The 19,553-nt window shown below is 38.4% G+C and overlaps 1 protein-coding gene across 3 annotated transcripts in view; it reads right to left on the reverse strand.

The window, feature by feature from the left end:
• LOC149260784 (kinesin-like protein KIN-7O) overlaps positions 1-19,553 on the reverse strand; it is a 314,791-nt gene that overhangs the window by 194,686 nt on the left and 100,552 nt on the right. For all 3 annotated transcript variants that reach the window (XM_089421110.1, XM_089421112.1, XM_089421115.1), the window contains exons 15-18: positions 15,073-15,351; positions 14,848-14,913; positions 14,536-14,718; positions 14,345-14,449 (exon numbers count right to left, since the gene is read on the reverse strand). In XM_089421110.1, the coding sequence (XP_089277236.1) occupies positions 14,345-14,449; positions 14,536-14,718; positions 14,848-14,913; positions 15,073-15,351 (633 nt within the window). The remainder of the gene's footprint in view (positions 1-14,344; positions 14,450-14,535; positions 14,719-14,847; positions 14,914-15,072; positions 15,352-19,553) is intronic.

A 19,553-nucleotide genomic window follows, 5' to 3' on the forward strand; every position in this document is an offset into this window, starting at 1 on the left:
AAATCAATATATATAAAAAAATAAAAATATATATACCAAGTCATAACCCAAAAAAGGGGAAAAAAGGAACTGTTGACTCAATCTTGACAAGTCTCCACGGTCTGACGTCGTGACACTGCCAGCCCCGACAGAGCACCGAAGTACCCTCTAGCAGTCGTGTTAGAAAATTATATATTACAGAGCAATGAAACACATAAAATATATTGCAGAAATATAAACACAGAAAACACATAAAACAAGAGAGACACAAATATACGTGGTTCACCCAATTTGGGCTACGTCCACGGAGAAACAGCCAATCCTTCCTTTTATATTATCCAGCAAACTGAAGAGATACAACCTACCGCAGATCCGTTGTAATTCCCTCTTCGCTCTCACACAATCTCCTCTCTTTCTCGCTCAGAATATAGATCTACATAGATGCAATACAATTCCCTCATATATAGCGAGGGGTTGCCTTCTAGGGCAAAAAATCTCTAAATTAAACATAACTTCTACCGTTAGATCTCCGCCTAATTAACGGCTCAAATTGACTACGAAATTACAACATTTTACAAGGAAATTTTACATCTATTTTTAGCTTCGGGGGCGCTACCCCTAATCCCCCGCCAGGGGGGGGCTCCCAAAAATCGCAGCCGCTCCCTCTGGACCCCCCTTCCAGCGTACATTTTACGGGCGACACTGCTACCACATTACAAACTGGGGTCCAATGTGGTGATATCTCTAAATAAAGAAGATAATCAAGCTCCACACCCAACAATCTCCCACTTGGAGACTGATTATAGCAACTCCACCACCGCTTCATTTGTTGGACAATGACTCCACTTTGGACCTAGTTGTTTCTCGTCTTCTTCATCATACTTGAAGACCAATTGAAATCGAGCAGAATCTCAGTTTCTCCCTGGTTACAACTTTTGTTAACATATTTGCAGGATTTTGGCTAGTGTGTATCTTTTCCAGCTTCAACTGTCCATCTTCCAATGCTGACCGTATGAAATGGTACTTGAGTTGTATATGTTTAGTCTTGGAATGAAATGCAGAGTTCTTTGCAAGATGTATGGCACTCTGGCTGTCACTATACAACCTGCCCAACTCCTGCTTCTTACCCAATTCATCCAGAAACCTTTGTAAACAGATCATTTCTTTACTAGACTCTATAGCAGCAACATACTCAGCTTCCGTTGTTGAGAGTGCAACAACAGTTTGCAGTTTTGAGACCTAACTGACAATTGTTCCACCTACAGTAAACACATACCCTGTGGTGCTCCTCCTATTATCTCTATCACCCACCATATCTGCATCAACATATCCCTGTAGAGCAATGTTTGAACCACCAAAGCATAATGCTTGATTTGTGGTACCTCTCAAATACCTGAGAATCCACTTCACTGTCATCCAATGTTCTTTCCTGGATTGTTCATGTACCTGCTTACAACTCCCACTACATGTGCAATATCAGGCCTTGTGCAGACCATTGCATAAATTAAGCTTTCAACTGCTGATGCATATGGAACTTTAGACATATAATCCATTTCTTCCTGAATCTTGGGACACATTTCCTTACTTAGTTTGAAAGGGCTAGCAAAAGGTATACTAACTGGTTTTGCATTCTACATATTAAACCTTTTCAACACCTTTTGTATGTACTCACTCTGAGACAATGTTAATTTGTGATTCTTCCTGTCTCGACTCTCTAGTTATTCTCATAGCAAGGATTTTTTTTGCAGCACCCAAATCCTTCACTGCAAATGAGTTTGCCAATTTTTTTTTGAGCACATTTATTTCCTGCATATTAGAACCTGCAACAAGCATGTCATCTACATACAATAACAATATAATATCGCTACCATCATTTTTCCTTTTGTGATAAACACAATGATCAGAGTGACATCTAGTATAACCTTGTTCAGACATAAACCTGTCAATTTTTAGATGCCACTGCCTTGGAGCCTGTTTTAAGCCATACAAACTCTTCTTTAACCTGCACACTAATTTGTCCTTCCCTTTTATCTCATATCCTTATGTATGATGCCTATATATCTCTTCCTCCAAATCCCCATGGAGAAAGGTTGTCTTTACATCTAACTACTCAAGATGCAAATCTTCAGTTGCTACTAGACTTAAAATAGTTTTGATTGAAGTCATTTTAACAACAAGAGAAAATATTTCATCAAAGTCTATACCCTTTTTCTGTGCAAACCCCTTCACCACAAGTCTAGCTTTATACTTTTTTCTACCTCCATCTTCTTCCTTCAACCTGTAAACCCATTTATTCTGCAATGTTGTTTTACCTGCAAGCAACCTGACTAAGTCCCAAGTCTGGTTATGTGCTAAGGAGTCTATCTATTCTTTCATGGCTTGCTCCCACTTCTTCCTGGTTTCTACCTGCACTGCTTCTTCATAACATTCTGGTTCACTAGAATCAGTCAACAATACATAATATAATGAAGGAGAGTATCATTCAGGGGGTCTACTTATCCTGGTAGATCTTCTAACACCACTTTCAGGTGTTTGAGGTGCTTGTTGTTGTTGTGGTTGCTATTGTTGTTCTGGTTGTTGATCATTATGATTTTCAGGCACCATCACTTTTTTTGTGATCTCATCAAGCACTGTGTATTCTCTGTTTTCTTTTTCCTGTTTCTTTTCCTACAGTTGATCCTTATACAAAACCTTTTCATTGAATATGACATCTATGCTTCTAATGATTTTGTGTTTTTCATAATCATAAAGCGATAACTAAAACCGTTAACACCATATCCAATAAAGGAACATTTCTTTAATTTTGCCTCAAGCTTTCTTCTATTTTCTTTATTAATGTGAACAAAGGCTTCACAACCAAAAGTCTTTAAAAATGAGTAGTTTACCTTTTTACCTGTCGATGCCTCCTCTAGAATACCACCATCCAAGGAACTTGAAGGTCCTTTGTTTATTAGGTAAACAACAATATCTACAGCATCTGCCCAAAATTGTAAAGGCAATCCTGCATGCAATCTCATGCACCTTGCACACTCCATGATTGTCCTATTCATCCTTTCTGACACACCATTTTCTTGTGGTGTTCTTGGAACTGTCTTTTCTCTGCGAATTCCATTCTCTGAACAGTAGCTATCAAACTCTTTGTTGCAATATTCACCTCCATTGTCCAATCTGAGACACTTCAACCTTTTTCTTGTCCCATTTTCAACCAAAGCTTTCCATTTCTTGAAAGTATCAAATACATTAGATTTATTTCGAATACAATAAATCCAGGTTTTTCAGGTTGCATCATCAATAAAAGTAACATAATAACGAAATCCACCGAGAGATGATACCTGAGCAGGTCGCCATACATTTGTATGCACAAGCTCTAATTTTTCGCTCTTCTTTTCTTTCCCAACTCTGAGGAATCTGACTCTCTTCTGTTTTCCATAAACACAATTCTCACATAATTTTAAATCAACATGCTTCAAAACTGGCAACAAATTTCTTGAGTGAAGAATCTGCATCCCCTTCTCACTCATGTGCCCGAGCCTATGATGCCACAATGTCGTATCTTCTCCTGTAGAGGTTAAAGCATTAACAGAATTAGAAATACCATTGCATAAATACAATGTACCAACCTTTTCTCCTTTTTCTATTACCAGGGCTCCTTTAGTGACCTTCCAGATTTTATCTATAAAAGTAGTTACACAACCTTCACCTCCCAACTGCCCTGTTGAAATTATATTTTTCTTCAGATCTAGAACATGCCTTACCTCCTTCAATAGCCATTGATTTCCGTTCTGTTGTTTTATGAAAATTGTACCCATTCCAATGATTTTACAGGGTTTATCATCACCCAATCGAACCTGTCCAAAATCTCCTTGAACATAATCATGAAAATGTTTCCTATCAGGTGTGGCATGGAATGAGGCCCCTGAATCTACCACCCAAGCATCAATAATATTTTCTAATGAAAGAATCAAAGCATCTTGCAACACATCACCTGTCACATTCGCTTCATGATTGTTTTCTTGTTGCGCGTCTCCTTTTCCCTTCCAAGACTTGCAGTCTTTTTTCAGGTGTCCTTTCTTCCCACATTTCCAGCACACTATCCCCGATTTGGACTTGGATCTGCCTTTCCTTGACTTATTGCGATATCCTGGGCTTTTTCCTCTTTCCATTTTTCTTCCCCTAGTCTCTGCAATCAAAGCATTCCCTGATATTTCACCGAAGCTTTTCCGTCGCATTTCCTCGCTAAAGATTGCACTGACAACATCATCAAACTTTAAATTACTAGATCCAGAGACAAAGTTACTAATTGCCATAACTAAACCATTCCAACTTTCTGGCAATGAGCACAGAAATAACAAAACCCTAACTTCATCATCAAAAGTTACCCCTACAGAACTTAACTGACTGGTTACTGCATTAAATTCATTTAAATGATCAGCAATAGATCCACCTTCCGACATCTTCATATTAAATAAACGCTTCATAAGAAATACCTTATTTGAGGTCGAAGGTTTTTCATATAATTTGGCCAATGTCGACATTAAACCCTCTATTGTCGTTTCCTTTGAAATATTAAAGGTTGTCGCAACGCTAGGCACAGCCATATTGTTCCAAGTGCCTTTCTGTCGAGAATATCCCATTCTGTGTTTGTCATACTCGTTGACTTCTTTGTCTTTCCGCTCAATGGTAGGTACAGATCTTTCTGATACAGATAATCTTCCATATGCATATTCCACAGCTAATAGTTTTGGCCGTTAAATTTTTCGACCCTAAACCTACCATCTTCCGCCATTGCTCCCACTCGAACCAGGAACCCTTCTCTCCTGCGATTTTATCAGCCAAATAGACCTTCGGCTCTGATACCAGTTGTTAGAAAATTATATATTACAGAGCAATGGAACACATAAAATATATTGCAGAAATATAAACACAGAAAACACATAAAACAAGAGAGACACAAATATATGTGGTTCACCCAATTTGGGCTATGTCCACAGAGAAACAGCCAGTCCTTCCTTTTATATTATCCAGCAAACTGAAGAGATACAACCTACAGCAGATCCGTTGTAATTCCCTCTTCACTCTCACACAATCTCCTCTCTCTTTCTCACTCAGAATATAGATCTACATAAACGCAATACAATTCTCTCATATATAGCGAGGGGTTGCCCTCTAGGACAAAAAACCCTAAATTAAACATAACTTCTACTATCAGATCCCCGCCTAATGAATGGCCCAGATTGACTACGAAATTACAACATTTTAGAAGGCAATTTTACAACTATTTCTAGCTTCGAGAGCGCTGCCCCCGATCCTCCTCCAGGGGGGGCTCCCAAAGATCGCAGCCGCCACCCCTAGACCCCCCTTGTAGCGTACATTTTACGGGCGGCATTGCCGCCACATTAAAAACTGGGGTCCAATGTGGCGATACCTCTAAATAAAGAAGATAATCAAACTCCACACCCAACAAGTCATAGACGATAGAACACCACGGTGCCAGATTGCCTTTCCTGCCTCCGACTCATGCATCCACCCTTTCTGTTGAGTTGTGATCGCCTTCCATTGTCGCTACACGCATTCTGCCAACCACCCACCATCCTTCTATCACATTTTTGTCGTCGTCCAAGCAGACGCGAACCGTAGGCATCCATCGTTCCAACCGCCAAATAGATCGTTGTGAATCATTGCAGAATATATTGTTCAGTAGACCATGTCGCTTTTTCTTTAATTTGAAACGCTTTTCGATTCAATAGACTCTTATCAAGGCAAGAGCTGCCATTGAGCATTGACATTCATCAAGCCTTGGGGCATTAAGAACGTGGCCAATCCAACGGTTGCACCCCTATAAGAATTGATTAGTCAAGATAGTTAAAAAGAAAATCAAGCCTGTTCAAGTTGACACAATCACAGGGAAACAGAACTCGTGGTTTATATAATTAAGCATATTTATTTGGTTCAATATATATTATAAAAGGGTATTAAGATAAAACACTATAAAAATAATTATATCTTCTATCTTTTTATACAAAAGTTTAAGTAAGAAAGAGGGTATTTTAAAGATAAAAGAATTGGAATTTGTGAAGACAATAAGGAGATACCAATTAGTTCCAAGCTCCAATTTGAAGTTATTAAAGGAGAATTTAGAATATTTAAAAATATTAAAAGTATCAAGGAAAATTATTAAGTTTAAATGTGTCAAATTGAATTGAGTAAAGATTTAAAAAAAAAAAAAAAAGTTTTGAAGTATAAAAAGAATTATAAAAATATATATATTAAAAGGGCTAGTTCTTAATGACGTTAAAATATTGTTCATGTAAAAATATCAACAAAAGAAAATGGAGCCAACCATTGAAGATAAAAGAACAGATTCTAATCTTGAAATGAAGGAAAAAGATTTCGGGAAACCTCATGTAATTATGCTTCAATGCTATTTAGAATTTAAGGGCCTATTGCAAGGAAAGATGTTACTATTACTATCTCACTTGCCGAAGATAAAAATTATATAAAGCCTAAAATTGCAAACCAATTAGTGACTCCCAAGTCAAATATAATCGAAAAATTAGATTGCTATGACAACAAAAAATATGACATAACCAGTTTACAATTAAACATTGGAGATTATATATTCATATCACAATTCGTAGTTAACTTCAAACCCCATGGAACAATCAAGGTGACATTATTTTGGGTTCACCCTGGATGGAAACTCTAGGGTCCTTCATCCTAAATACGAAAAAGAAGTTTTTGACATTTTCATACAAAAAAAAGAAAATAACACTACAACATGTTACATTGAAGCCAAATTCAAGAACACCAGAAGACATACAAGAAATTTCAAAAATAATTTTTCAAGAAGGTAAATGTTGAAATTTCTAAGTCTAACCCATTAGAAATTTTCCTGCACTATCTGGTATATTTCTCCTACTTGTTTAATCATTGAACAAGTTATTTAACCATATAAATATTGAAATAAACACAACGCAGTCTCAACCATCTACAGATCATCAACTGAAAGAAATAGACAAACACACAAGGGACACCATTATTTTTGGACAATCGTCCCCGGAAAAACCCAACTTGGGAAAACCAGTGCAACAGTTCTGAGGGTTTTATTATTAAGCAAATTTTCTTGAGTGCAACTGGGTGCCAAAGTGGCTCACCGGACAAAGAAATCTATCTGGTAGTAAAACCTCTCTTCAGAAGCAGATATTTTGAAAGTTTGCTCCACGAAGCTTTGTCCAGAACCTCTCTAAGGCTCAGTGTCAGCCCTCCTAGTCTCTGAGTCAGCCCTCTGAAGCTCTGTGCTGCCTCTCTGGCCCTCTACATCACTTTTGCAGCCTCTGCGTCACTCACGCAATCCCTCTACGCAGTCATTGTTGGCCTTTGTGTGCCTCCTTCTGGCTCTGCGTTTGCCTCTCTGCCTCTGCGTTGGTATTCCGCCACTATCTCTGCCTCTCTGTTATGCACTCACTGCCCTTCATTGCAACTCTGATCACTGGTTCAATTTCTCTTAACAAACCCCGCTCTAGAAAATCAAACTGACTAATCACTCTAGTGTGTATCCAACTGACCCTCAAGCCTCCTCTTATACTTTTTCTGTTGAGTCTTCAATGGCCGAGATTAAATCTCTAATCAACAACTAAGATTAGATTTGGCTTGATCCATGTCATTTAGAACCTTCTAACTCAGTTTTATATTAATACCCATTAGTATTTTTATTTTCCTAAGTTTAAACTTAGGTACCCATTAAAAATATTAATTATTTTAATATCTCCTTCACCGGGCATAATTTCCCCAAACCATTTCTGGGTCTTGGAGATCTCATGTGCTTTAGCCTCTCCACCAATTTTCATGGCTAGAGCACATCTGATGCTACCCAAAATCAACACTCCCTCTTAGCGAGGAATGTGCTCTAGTAATACTCCATCACTAAGCATCACCATGATCATCCGGCACGGGTACCTGTGTTGATGTTTGGCCTTGCTGCCCAACATCCTCTGCACTACTGCATCATGTACTGCTACCCATGGCTCTACCACTGCCGCTACTACATCTGTACGACAACTCCCTCTACATCCGTGTTGTTGTTGGTCCTTTCTCCCAACACTACATCTGCACCGCAGCCCTCTCTCCTCATGTTGCATCGTGTTGCCTATAGCACTACCATTGCTACCGTTGCATTGCAACTCAGTTATTGAGATGATGGTAATTGATCTACCCAACTACTGACATCCTTGTCAGGCTAGAAACCCTCCTGATGTTGAAGCTCTCTCTGTTGCTATCATGTGCTCCCTTTGTTGCCTCTGCGCTGCTGCAACAAACTTTGTGCCTCTCACACCGCTGCAAACACCTTTGTGCCTTCCTGCACTGCTGCAACCTCCTTTGTGCCTCTCGCACTGCTGCAACCCTCTCTGCGCTACCAGGGACTACTGCACTCTAGCATTGTCTGCCGCTCCATCTGCATCCGCTTCTACCGACATCTGCCATCCTGCTACTGTCACTTCGGGGCTCCCATAGCCGAATATGATCCAAGAGTTTGGGTACCTCAAGGATCTTGCCCCTCATCTCCTGTAGTCCTCCTGACTACAGCTCGATGTCACCCCACCTCTTCTCTAGAGGTACATGAGCACTCATGGCACAATCGTCATCATCCTTTACCTCCTTCTCTGCCTTAGAATCACACGCCTCTCCCTTATTCTTATTCCTAGGACACTAGGTTGCATAATGACCCAGCTCCCCACAATTGAAGCACTTGATCTTGGAGAGGTCGTTTTTCTTCCTCTTCCCTTGTTGCCCTGCAGATGCCAGAGTTGCATCCTCTTCCTCCTCTTTCTTGGCCTGAGCTCCTTTTCTGCTACTTCTCGCCTTGGTCAGTCGTCTGATCACTTCTTAGCGAAGAGCTTCCCACAGTTCTTCCCAATCTGGAAGATTCGCTCTACCCAAAATGCTTTGGACGAATGTCTCCCACTCCTCGGAGACTTCATTCAGGGTAGTCCTCACCATTAAATCCTGATCCGGCGTGGTCCCAATGGAAATTAGTTCGCCCCTCCTGATCCGGCGTGGCCCCAATGGAAATTAGAGAAAGTGATCTATTTGCTCCCCCTTCTACATCTGATACAACCGCAGTTGATTCTCCAGTAGCATCTTCCTTTGCATGGAAGTGCCCTGATACAATGTCGTCAAGGTGTCCCACATTTCCTTTGTTGTATTCTTCTCGGCAATATGTTGAACTACATGATCCTTGACCCCATCAATGATTATGCACTTTGCTTTGGCCATCGCATCCTCATACTTTTCGTTATCAGCTGGGTTGACTGGGATAGCCACGGTTCTTAAGGCGAAGGCCTTGATACGATGTCTATTTAGAACAAACAGGATCTTGGCCTTCCAAATGACAAAGTTGGACGCCCCGTCTAGCCTATCCTGATCCCTCAATCTATTCATGGCCATCTCTGCTCTTCTTTTCGACTCCTCTGAGTCTCTACTTCCCTCCTGGAAGTTCTCTCTTCGACTCCCTCTAAGTCTCTACTTCCCTCCTAGAAGTTCTCTTCTAGACTCCCTCTGAGTCTCAATTTCCCTCCTGGAAATCCTTCTTCCAACAGTGGAATCGCACCTCTCCGATCTCCTTTGCTCCTACAACACTGATCTGGATTTCTTGGCTAGAAATCCGCCTAGGTAGCGACTCCCTTCTACCTTGGTTCTGTCTCGTTAGGTATTGTTCTGCCTCAACAGCAACAACACCCCACCAGCTTCAAACTCCACAATATGCCCATAGCTTCCTATGCCCCAGCAACGAAAGAACTGAGCCTCTAGGCTTTGTGCAATCCCGGCAGTGGTTGAATTGCTCCACTAGCCAACTACGTCACTCCTACTTGGCTGAGCAAGATGACGTGGCTCTTCATGAGCCTCTCACTGCTTCTGCGTTGGCACCTTCTCTAGCTCAAACTGATGACGCAGGCCCTCTGCGTCACCCCTTCTCTGCTGCTTTCTGCTTAGGAACAACTTTTGTCACTCGAGACAACTGTTTCTGCTGCAAATTCTCTGATTCAGTTGGTGCCTTCAGCTCTCCTATGATCTGCAATGCTCTAATACCATGTTGAAATTTCTAAGTCTAACCTGTTAGAAATTTTCCTGCACTATCTGGTTTATTTCTCCTACTTGTTTAATTACTGAACAAGTTATTTAACCATATAAATACTGAAATAAACACAATGCAATCTCAACCATCTACAAATCATCAACTGAAAGAAATAGACAAACACACAAGGGACACTGTTATTTTTGGACAATCATCCCCGGAAAAACCCAACTTGGGAAAACCGGTGCAATAGTTCTGAGGGTTTTATTATTAAGCAGATTTTCTTGAGTACAACTGGGTGCCAAACTGGCTCACCCGACAGAGAAATCTATCTGGCAGTAATACCTCTCTTCGGAAGCAGATATTCTAAAAGTCTGCTCCACGAAACTCTCTCCAACACCTCTCTGAGGCTCAGCGTCAACCCTCTTGGCCTCTGCGTCAGCCCTCTGAGGCCCTGCATAGCCTCTCTGGCCCTCAACGTCACTTTTGCAGCCTCTGCGTCACTCACGCAGGCCCTCTACGCAGTCACTACTGGCCTCTGCGTGCCTCCTTCTGGCTTTGCGTTGGTATTCCAACACTATCTCTGCCTCTCTGTTATGCACTCATTGCCCCTCGCTACAACTCTGATCATTGGTTCGATTTCTCTTAGCAAACCCCGCTCTAGAAAATCGAACTGACTGATCACTCTGGTGTATCTCCAACTGACCCTCAAGCCTCCTCTTATACTTTTTCTGTTGAGTCTTCAACGGCCGAGATTAAATCTCTAATCAATGGCTAAGATTAGATTTGGCTTGATCCATGTCATTTAGAACCTTCTAACCCAGTTTTATATTAATACCCATTAATATTTTTATTTTCCTAGGTTTAGACTTAAGAACCCATTAAAAATATTAATTATTTTAATATCTCTTTCACCGAGCATAATTTCCCCAAACCATTTTTGGGTCTTGGAAATCTCATGTGCTTTAGCATCTCCAACAATTTTCATGGCTAGAGCACATCCGATGCTACCCCAAATCAATAGTAAAAATACTACAAAATATGCAAAGAGAAATAGACAAAATCGTCGCTGACAAAAGTGAAGAAGTTTCTCTGCTTAAAGACCATAGCGAAAAATTTCTGACGCAAATTAAGAAGCTTAAGAAGGACAAGAAGTCATTGGAAAACAAGATACAACAACTTATCGAGAAGGAAGCATCCAATGTAGAAGTCCAAGTTGAAGAGAAAGGAATAAATATTGATCTAGTGAATATCACAATTCAAGAAGAAGACAAGCCAATTGAAAAAAAGACACTTAGATGTTGCAGTTCAGACAATGAACATCCCAAGTGAAGGTTTTGTAACCAACCCAGCAACATTGTCACCTAAAGTAAATCAAAATATTGCCACACACATGATAAGGGAAAGACAAACCAAAAGAACTCCTTATCTACATTCGAATCAGAAGAACAAACATCTCAATCAATCTACGAATCTGTATCACTCGGAACATAAACAACAAACTTATGTTCTGAAGAATTTGGAAGTGTGCACAAATCAATCCGGCGATAACAATTCATCACAAGTTTCCAGTAACGAGAAGATTCCACAAAAGATTGATTTAAGATGGTCAGATCCTTTCTCAGTGCAACAATTTTGTTTATCACTTAGAGAATCATATCATCTTGTATCAATGAAGATGACAGTTCTGAGATGAGAAGACACTCAAAACAGAAAAAGAGATCAAGCATTTTCATCAGTAAGCTTTGAAGACAAAGCTTTTTGAAGAGGAAGGCAATGTTATGAATAAATATATATAAAATAATACAAATAACGTAAACAACAATAATAATAAATAATGATTAATTAACTAGTAATTAGTTAATGTAGAGATAACATGACCATTGGTGAAGAAGTATATAAGCAGGCCTTCACCCTCATTTGTAATCATCTCACATCAATTCTTTATATACTATTCAATATACATTACTTGTCCTACAATGGATGTCTTTGTCTTCGAAGTATTCTGAAGATTATTGTTGAGTATACGAACCTTGTTCATTTCATTGGTATCAGAGCATTCCTCTAAGTATATGAACTTGTTCGTTACAGATGTATTGCAATTGGAATCTTCCAAGACCTCAATAGTTAAACCAGAAACCATAACAAGTCCATATTCAGATAAGACTCGAGTAGGCTGCCATTAATGAGCAAACCATAGAAAAAATAATTGAAATCCACAATTAATCAGCAAGGGTCCCAAATGGATTAAACCAGCAATAATCAGGAAATAATCAGTAATAATCGGGAAAATTTGGCCAACCTTGGTGCACCTCTAGTGTTAAATAAAATAATTGGGATTATGTCTGTATAATGATTTTGTTGATTTCCTCAAGATTAATTGGGATTAATCCAATTTATCAGAGATTATTTCATCTACGAAACAAGCATTGGAACTTCTAGCCATCTTCAGCAATTAAAATACAGTTTCCATTAGAGTAAAATTACTCAATTTATACAATTCTGAATATAGTTGCACCTAACAAGGCACTCAGCATATCAGATAAGTTTGATTTTGATATACACTAAATTTAGCTATGGGCTACCATCCTAGTGACATTGGCATCTCTGTACATACCAATCCCTTTGATGTCTACTGGTAATTTGTAGATATTAATATAATTTTCTCAGTAATAGGGCACGAGTAGTCATGCAACCACAGCTCATTTGGATGCAAATTTACCGGTCCAGGTCACTAAGTTGCTAACTCAATTCAAATTGATACTCAACATTGTTGTTAGGATCTTAAAAGTATTGCAAAAACACATAGCTATAAATATGCTGACCAGAAGTAATGTAAAACATGTAAAACAGATTTATCATTCAAGTTCAATGCTCAGTGCTTTACATTTGAAATACTCAAACAATAGTAATAGGTGTTAAATTATGGTATGTTCTATGCTTAGAGCAGTTTACTTCAAATCTTTTTATTAGCCACTGATTAGCAATCACATAAACATAAAGTAAAGTGTAGATAGAACATTAAACGATCGACAGAAAACGAGCCAAGAAAAGAGACACAAGATGTGGCGGCTAGCCATGGACAAACCCCAATTCAAGGAAACCCTTTGATCAATTCTTCTTTAATCTTCAATAGTTCAGCAGAGAGAAATGGTACAATTCAGAATTCTGTAATTTTATAACAGCAGCAGCAAACCCTAAATCAGCAAAGTCAAACTTGGTCAAAACAGCGCCGGATTGACTTCTAGTCAACTTGAAGAGCTCGGTCTTCAACAGTTATCTTCAGCAGCCCAAAACAATCCACAATACTCAGTCAAAACAGCAGTCAAAGTTCAACAATCTGCGGTCAGCCCTAACCAATCACCGATAGTCAACGCTCAATAAAACAGCCCAAAACTTGGTCAACGCAGCCCTAAAAAAGTCAACACTGCCCTAAATCAGTCAACGCTGCCCTAATTTGTTCTTCTTCTTGCACGTGTGAGAGAAGCTGCTCCTTTGCTTGCCCAATAAGATGAGGAGAGAGAAGATGAGTTGATAATGAATCAACCTCACTTGTACTTATATGATTTGTTGGGCATGTGTGCCACACATTTAGCTGCTGGCCGACCTTGACAATTTGTCAAGTAAATACAAATAAATTCATATCTCCATAAACACTTGTCGGAATCGGATGATCTTTAGATCAATCCTACACCTCTCGACAAGAGGAATCTAGGAAAAATATCAGCTGCCATAAATAAGGTGACCCACATGGAATTTGGCCCTCGTTGCCAATTTTAACAATAGGGGAATCCAGTACTATTATGTATTTCAGGATCTGATTGTGTCCTCAAAAATTTCGCTTCCCTCTATCAGAAAGATGAGCACTTACATTTATACCTTGGATGAGAAGGAAAATTCATGTTAAGCATACAACTAAAACTAACAAAGTAAAACAATGACAAGAGGTATTTCTGAATGTCAAGGAACAAAAAAATACCACAAGCATCTCAACCAACAGTAGAAATACTATCACTGGCTACCATTAATCACCAAGCTCTTAAGTCTGACATTACTCAATAGCATGTATTTTTGATTCTTCGCTATAGCACATTTGAATAAATAGAAATCCTGGTTCCAAAATAAGACAACCATAAATCGGATCAATTTGATGCTGACAAACTACTTACAAAGGGAACAACGACTATTTTCAGCCTGAATTTCAGGCTCAGTAAATTTTCCAATCAACAGTCCTTTATTGGTATAATTAGCTCGGTTAATTGATCCAATAATGGGGAGGATAGCATAATATACCTCTTCAAATGCCCTTTCTGCTTGTTCTTTCTCTCCTTTGGCAAATTCCATTAGCCTATCTAAATCTCGCTGCATGAAAACTTTTTCCAACTCTAGAGTTTTCACCTAAAAAAAAGGAACTTATGGAATCAAAACAGCAGCAGGGAAAAGGCAACAAATGTTACAATCAACAAAATTGTATTGAGATTTACCTGATCTTCCAGCTGTTTGTTAATCATGATGGATTCTGATTCCCATCCAGTTAAACTCTTGCCTCTTCTATCTGTTGATAGTCCATGATGGAGTTTATTGACTTTTTGTTGCTTATTTGCAGCAGCTTCAGCTTTGGCTAACCGTTTCTTCAAATCGTCTGTTTCACAGTTCTTAATTTTCCTCTGTTTGGAGCACACAACATCATGGAAAAATTGGGATATACGAATGTATCACAATATAGTGATAAATAAAAAAGGGAAAACAAATTAATGAAGTAATCATGAAAAACATAAACTCATAAGAATACTAACCAAATTTTCATGTTCACATTCCAAGTCCTGATATCGTGTTTGTAGTTCTAAAATCTCATCCCTCATCTGCACTTGAGGAGGATGGTCACAAGACAGAACATGATCATGTTTTCATCCTTTATAATATTTATAATGACCCTAAAATTCATGATGTACTGAAGCAGCAAATAAGCAGTATCCATTTGTCAAAAGTGATCCAGTCTAGGCTATTAACAACCATTATACCTCATTTAATGACATGCTCTCTATTGACGACTTCTTCTTCCGGCCTGTTACATGAACATAAGCACTTGCATCTGGAAAAGAATATTCCACCGACGAACTGGATACATCCAAATTGTCGATTGGGAATGCTTGATCAAGAGCAGCTCCAGATTCATTTGAAAAGTTTTGTGTATTTGATTCCTTCTCTTCACATAATTTCTGAAAAGGAGGTGGCAAATCCCTGTTTCTCCGCTCTGGAACTAGGTCACTCAAAGGTCCTTTTGAAGGCTGATTAAACTCCTGCAGCACCTCAAAGCATACTCAAAAGCTAATACGAATACTGAAAACATTGCATTTCAATATCCTAATAGAGAGCATCACAAACCACTTGCCTTTACAGAATGTCATTATACCAAGACCCTCCTTGCTAATCAACCAGGAATGTCATGTGACAAACATATTTTAGAGATGGATAGAAAGAAGAAAAATGGGGAATGAGAATCTTTAAAATTGCCCAAAGAGCAGAACAAACTGAACATCCATAAGGGAATAGATTACCGAAAGGCAACTAAGAGTCTAAGACAAAGTCTAACCTGTACGTATCATAGATCAGCAACAAATATGAAATCAATCAAACGATGAGCACTACAGGTGAGACATCAACACAAGCACAACATATATTAATTAAGTATCCCATCTCTGATTGCTTCAATCATAAACTATAATGAAGCAATATACTAATTGTACAAAGAGAAGTGAGCTGCACTACACAGCCCAGTGTGGATGAGATGTGTAATGTACCAAAATGCTAATAAACTAAAACAAAAGAAAAGTCAAGGTTCCAAACATAAAAAATAAAAATAAAAACGACAACCGTAATAATAAAAAAGAATATAAACAAAAGGCAATCATCAAAATATATATATATATATATATATATAAACCAGCATATATCCATTTTAAACCTGATCTTCGAGCACCAAGAATATTGACCCTGGGTTTTGTTTTTGATCCCTTTCAGTGCATAATAGATTGGGGCTGAGAAAAATGTACACTAGTAGATAAAAAAGCCGACAAATGATTCTGAACTGTAATTATTGTTAATGATGAATGTAGTATAGCTTAAAGAGAGGCATATCCTTTCTACATGATACAATCTTTAGATCATAGAACGCATTTCCCAACTTCAACACAACAAACCTCCAGCAATAATATTAACATCTTTAAGTTAGTTTTTACAATTAAATCAAACGCTTACTGTTCTTAAATGAATTCTGGAAATTGCGACCATTAATTTTGATGAGACTTGGTATAATATACATGACAAAACATATATTATCGTTGCACTTTTTTGTACTGTAGAGATTATAATTTATCTTTATTTCTTTGGCTGACTTGGGCCAAGTTGATCAATCACCTATTTTATTGTACTTCAAAGGAGACTCTGTCAATTTTGATCAGTCATTCCCTCAAGTTTTGTACTCTATCTATAGTCAAAACTTAATACACTGTGTACAGCACGTGTGCAGTTCTACCAATCTTCCGTCACACTTGTATGCATGCCTCCTTGTGTTTTCTTGTGTGTTATTACCCCTCTTCCATTGCTGGTACTGTGTTCATAACAGTTCCTATAACACACTTAAATCTAGGCTTTTTTAGGGTTCCATAATTTCAACCTCCTTGGGTTTTCTCGATGCCCATGATTCTCCTTTAAGCTCTCATCAAACAATTTTAGCAACCAACAATTAACCTACTTTTGCTCAGATTCCCCTCGCCATTTGCACTTTTATGTCTCTGCTGCTTAATTTCATAAGCAGTCATAGGTGTTGGTCACAATGATTGAATCTGTTAACAATGATCGACTTTCAAAACTTAGGATTCATGCTCCTTCCTTCCATGGCATTAGGGTCCTAACCTAATCTCCCTACTTTAGTCTACATTGGAGCTATTTAATTGTTGTATATGGCCATCCTAGTTATTTAAAGAGGATGGCCCATTAGATAGTAATAGATTTATTCAATGTAAAAGGATCCACTTTATAAGGACCACTAGGTAGTAATAGATTTATTCAATGTAAAAGGGTCTGCTTTATAAGGCCCACTAGGTAGTTGGTACCCATTAGTGATGGATCAAGGGACCACAAGTAGTTAGGGATTTCGTTGTGTAAAAGTTAATTATCAAGATAGTACATGTTTGTCTTGTGTTGTGTTTTTGGAACTCTGCTTAGTGGGAGGTCACCCCACTTTAAGAGGCAAGTGAAGATTGCATGCTTCTTTGCATTATAAATATGCAACCGGTATTTTACAGATTTTATCTTAATCTCTCTTGTTTCTCATAATCTACAATTTTGTTCTCTATATTCCTGGTGTGAAAAATCGGAAAACCCCAAATCTTACTGCAGCAACTGATTAAGTTTCCTCTATTTGTTAAATGCACTGAACAAATTATTTACTGTATTCTACGGTAAATATCGAAACTAATACACTGCAGCCTTCACAAATAAAATATTGCAGAAGAAAAATAATGTTGCAAGAATACATGCACACACACACAAATACACTGTTATTTTTGGACTAAAGTCACTGGAAAAACCCAACATGGGAAAACCGGTGTAGCAGCTGAGGGTTTTAATATTATGCAGTAGCAAATCCGAATACAAAACTATGGATGCTCAAATCTAGCAATCCATACAAAGAAATGACTGACAATAAACCTAGTGAGAAAAATCTCACTCCCACTAACGATCTGACACTGACCTTGGCTCAAGTTGAGCTTCTCTCTGCTGCCTCTATGCAGTCCCTGCGTCAACCTACACAATACTGTGTCCCACAACACAGAACTGCTTCCCTCTTGCTATCTAATCAGCTGGTGTCTCGAAGATGGACCCTTCTGGCCTCCAGACTCTTTCTCCGGCTTCTAGCATTGAATCATTGCTTCTCCCCAGCAGAATATGAAATCCCATCTGAAGCACTTCACTGCCTCTCTATGGCACTCACTGCCTCTCTGCAATGCACTAACCAGAATAGTAAAATCTTCCTCCGGCCTTACTATCCCTACCCCTCTCTCACTGCTTCGAGCTCACTAGCTCTCTCTCTCAGGCAACTCAGGGCTGCTACTCTGGAGTTCGATCTGCCAAAGAAAACAAATTGTTGGTGTCTCAAGTGTGTTCTCCAACCCCCATCAAGTTTCTTCTAATAATCTCTCACTAAGACATCAACGGCAATGATTAAGACTTAATCGATGGCTAAGATTAACTAGAACTCGATCCATGTCTTTTTCTAGAATATTCCCACCATCACTCAATTAATACCCTTTAATTTATCAAATTTACTAAGTTTAGACTTAGGAAATTTTAAAAAAAATGATTAATTATTTTAATTAAGTCGTCTCTAGGCGGATTTTCCAGAAACGATTTATGGGTTTTGGAGAATACATGTATTCTAGCCTCTCCACCAAATTTTGTGGCTAGAACACATCTGATGCCACAAAAACTAACATCTGGTTGTGTTCCAATTTTCAAGGGTTAAGGAACACCACAAGTGGTATCAAAGCTCTTTTCTAAGCTAGCATGCCATGTTAAATTTTTTCAAGGTAGAGCAATGTTCTGACATTTATAAATAACATACTGACTTATTGTTTAATCGGTAAAATTGTGATTGGGGAAGAATACATGCAAGATATATAGTGGAATCAAGTTGTTGGAAACCCTTGTTGATACCCCTTCAAGTAGTATCACATCAAACAACACAGGTATATTGAATATCACATCTGCATACATTCATGTATAATCAAAAGTCCCCTAGACATACCTGCAACCAACCCTAGATCAACCAATTAGCCATTCTATTATTGTGGTGCAATGAGAAATACACTCAGTGTTAGTTTTTATAGCATCAGAGGTGTTCTAGTCTTTATGGAGAGGCTAAAACGAAGGAGTTCTCTATAACCCAACAATCCTTTATGGAAATTCCACCTAGAAGTGTCTCAATTAGATTATTGGCCTATTTTTTAATATTTCCTAAGTCTAAAATTAGGAAATTTGGTTAAGTAATCATAATTAATTGAGATAAAGTGTGAACCATCTAGAAACTCACAAAAATCAACAGGGAAATAATCTTAGCCATCTATTAAGATTTCATCTTGGTCATTTGAATCCCAACCAAAGATTATAAAAAGAAGTCGATGGGTGTTGAGAAATATAGGGCATGGATAGTTAAAAGATTTCTCTGCTTGATAATTGCTTGTGATATACTTTTATTTCTTAGCTTATAGTCTTTTCTTCGTTATGTTATTATTGTGTTCTTTTCACCAAGACAATTACCAATATGCACAATAAAAGACAAGTGACACAGTATGTAGGCTTGTTAGCCAGGGCCAAAACCTTTAACCTCTTGAGAGGAAAACCCGATCAAAATTCTTCTTCTAGATCTTCAATTCATGAGTACCAAGACCATGACAAAGACCCTTGACTCTAGTATCCTCCCAAGAACCTTGTCACTAAC

Source organism: Pinus tabuliformis, chromosome 6 (genome assembly GCF_031772625.1).
Source record: "Pinus tabuliformis cultivar Carrire ecotype Pingquan chromosome 6, CPIR1, whole genome shotgun sequence".
Taxonomy (NCBI): Eukaryota; Viridiplantae; Streptophyta; class Pinopsida; order Pinales; family Pinaceae; genus Pinus; species Pinus tabuliformis.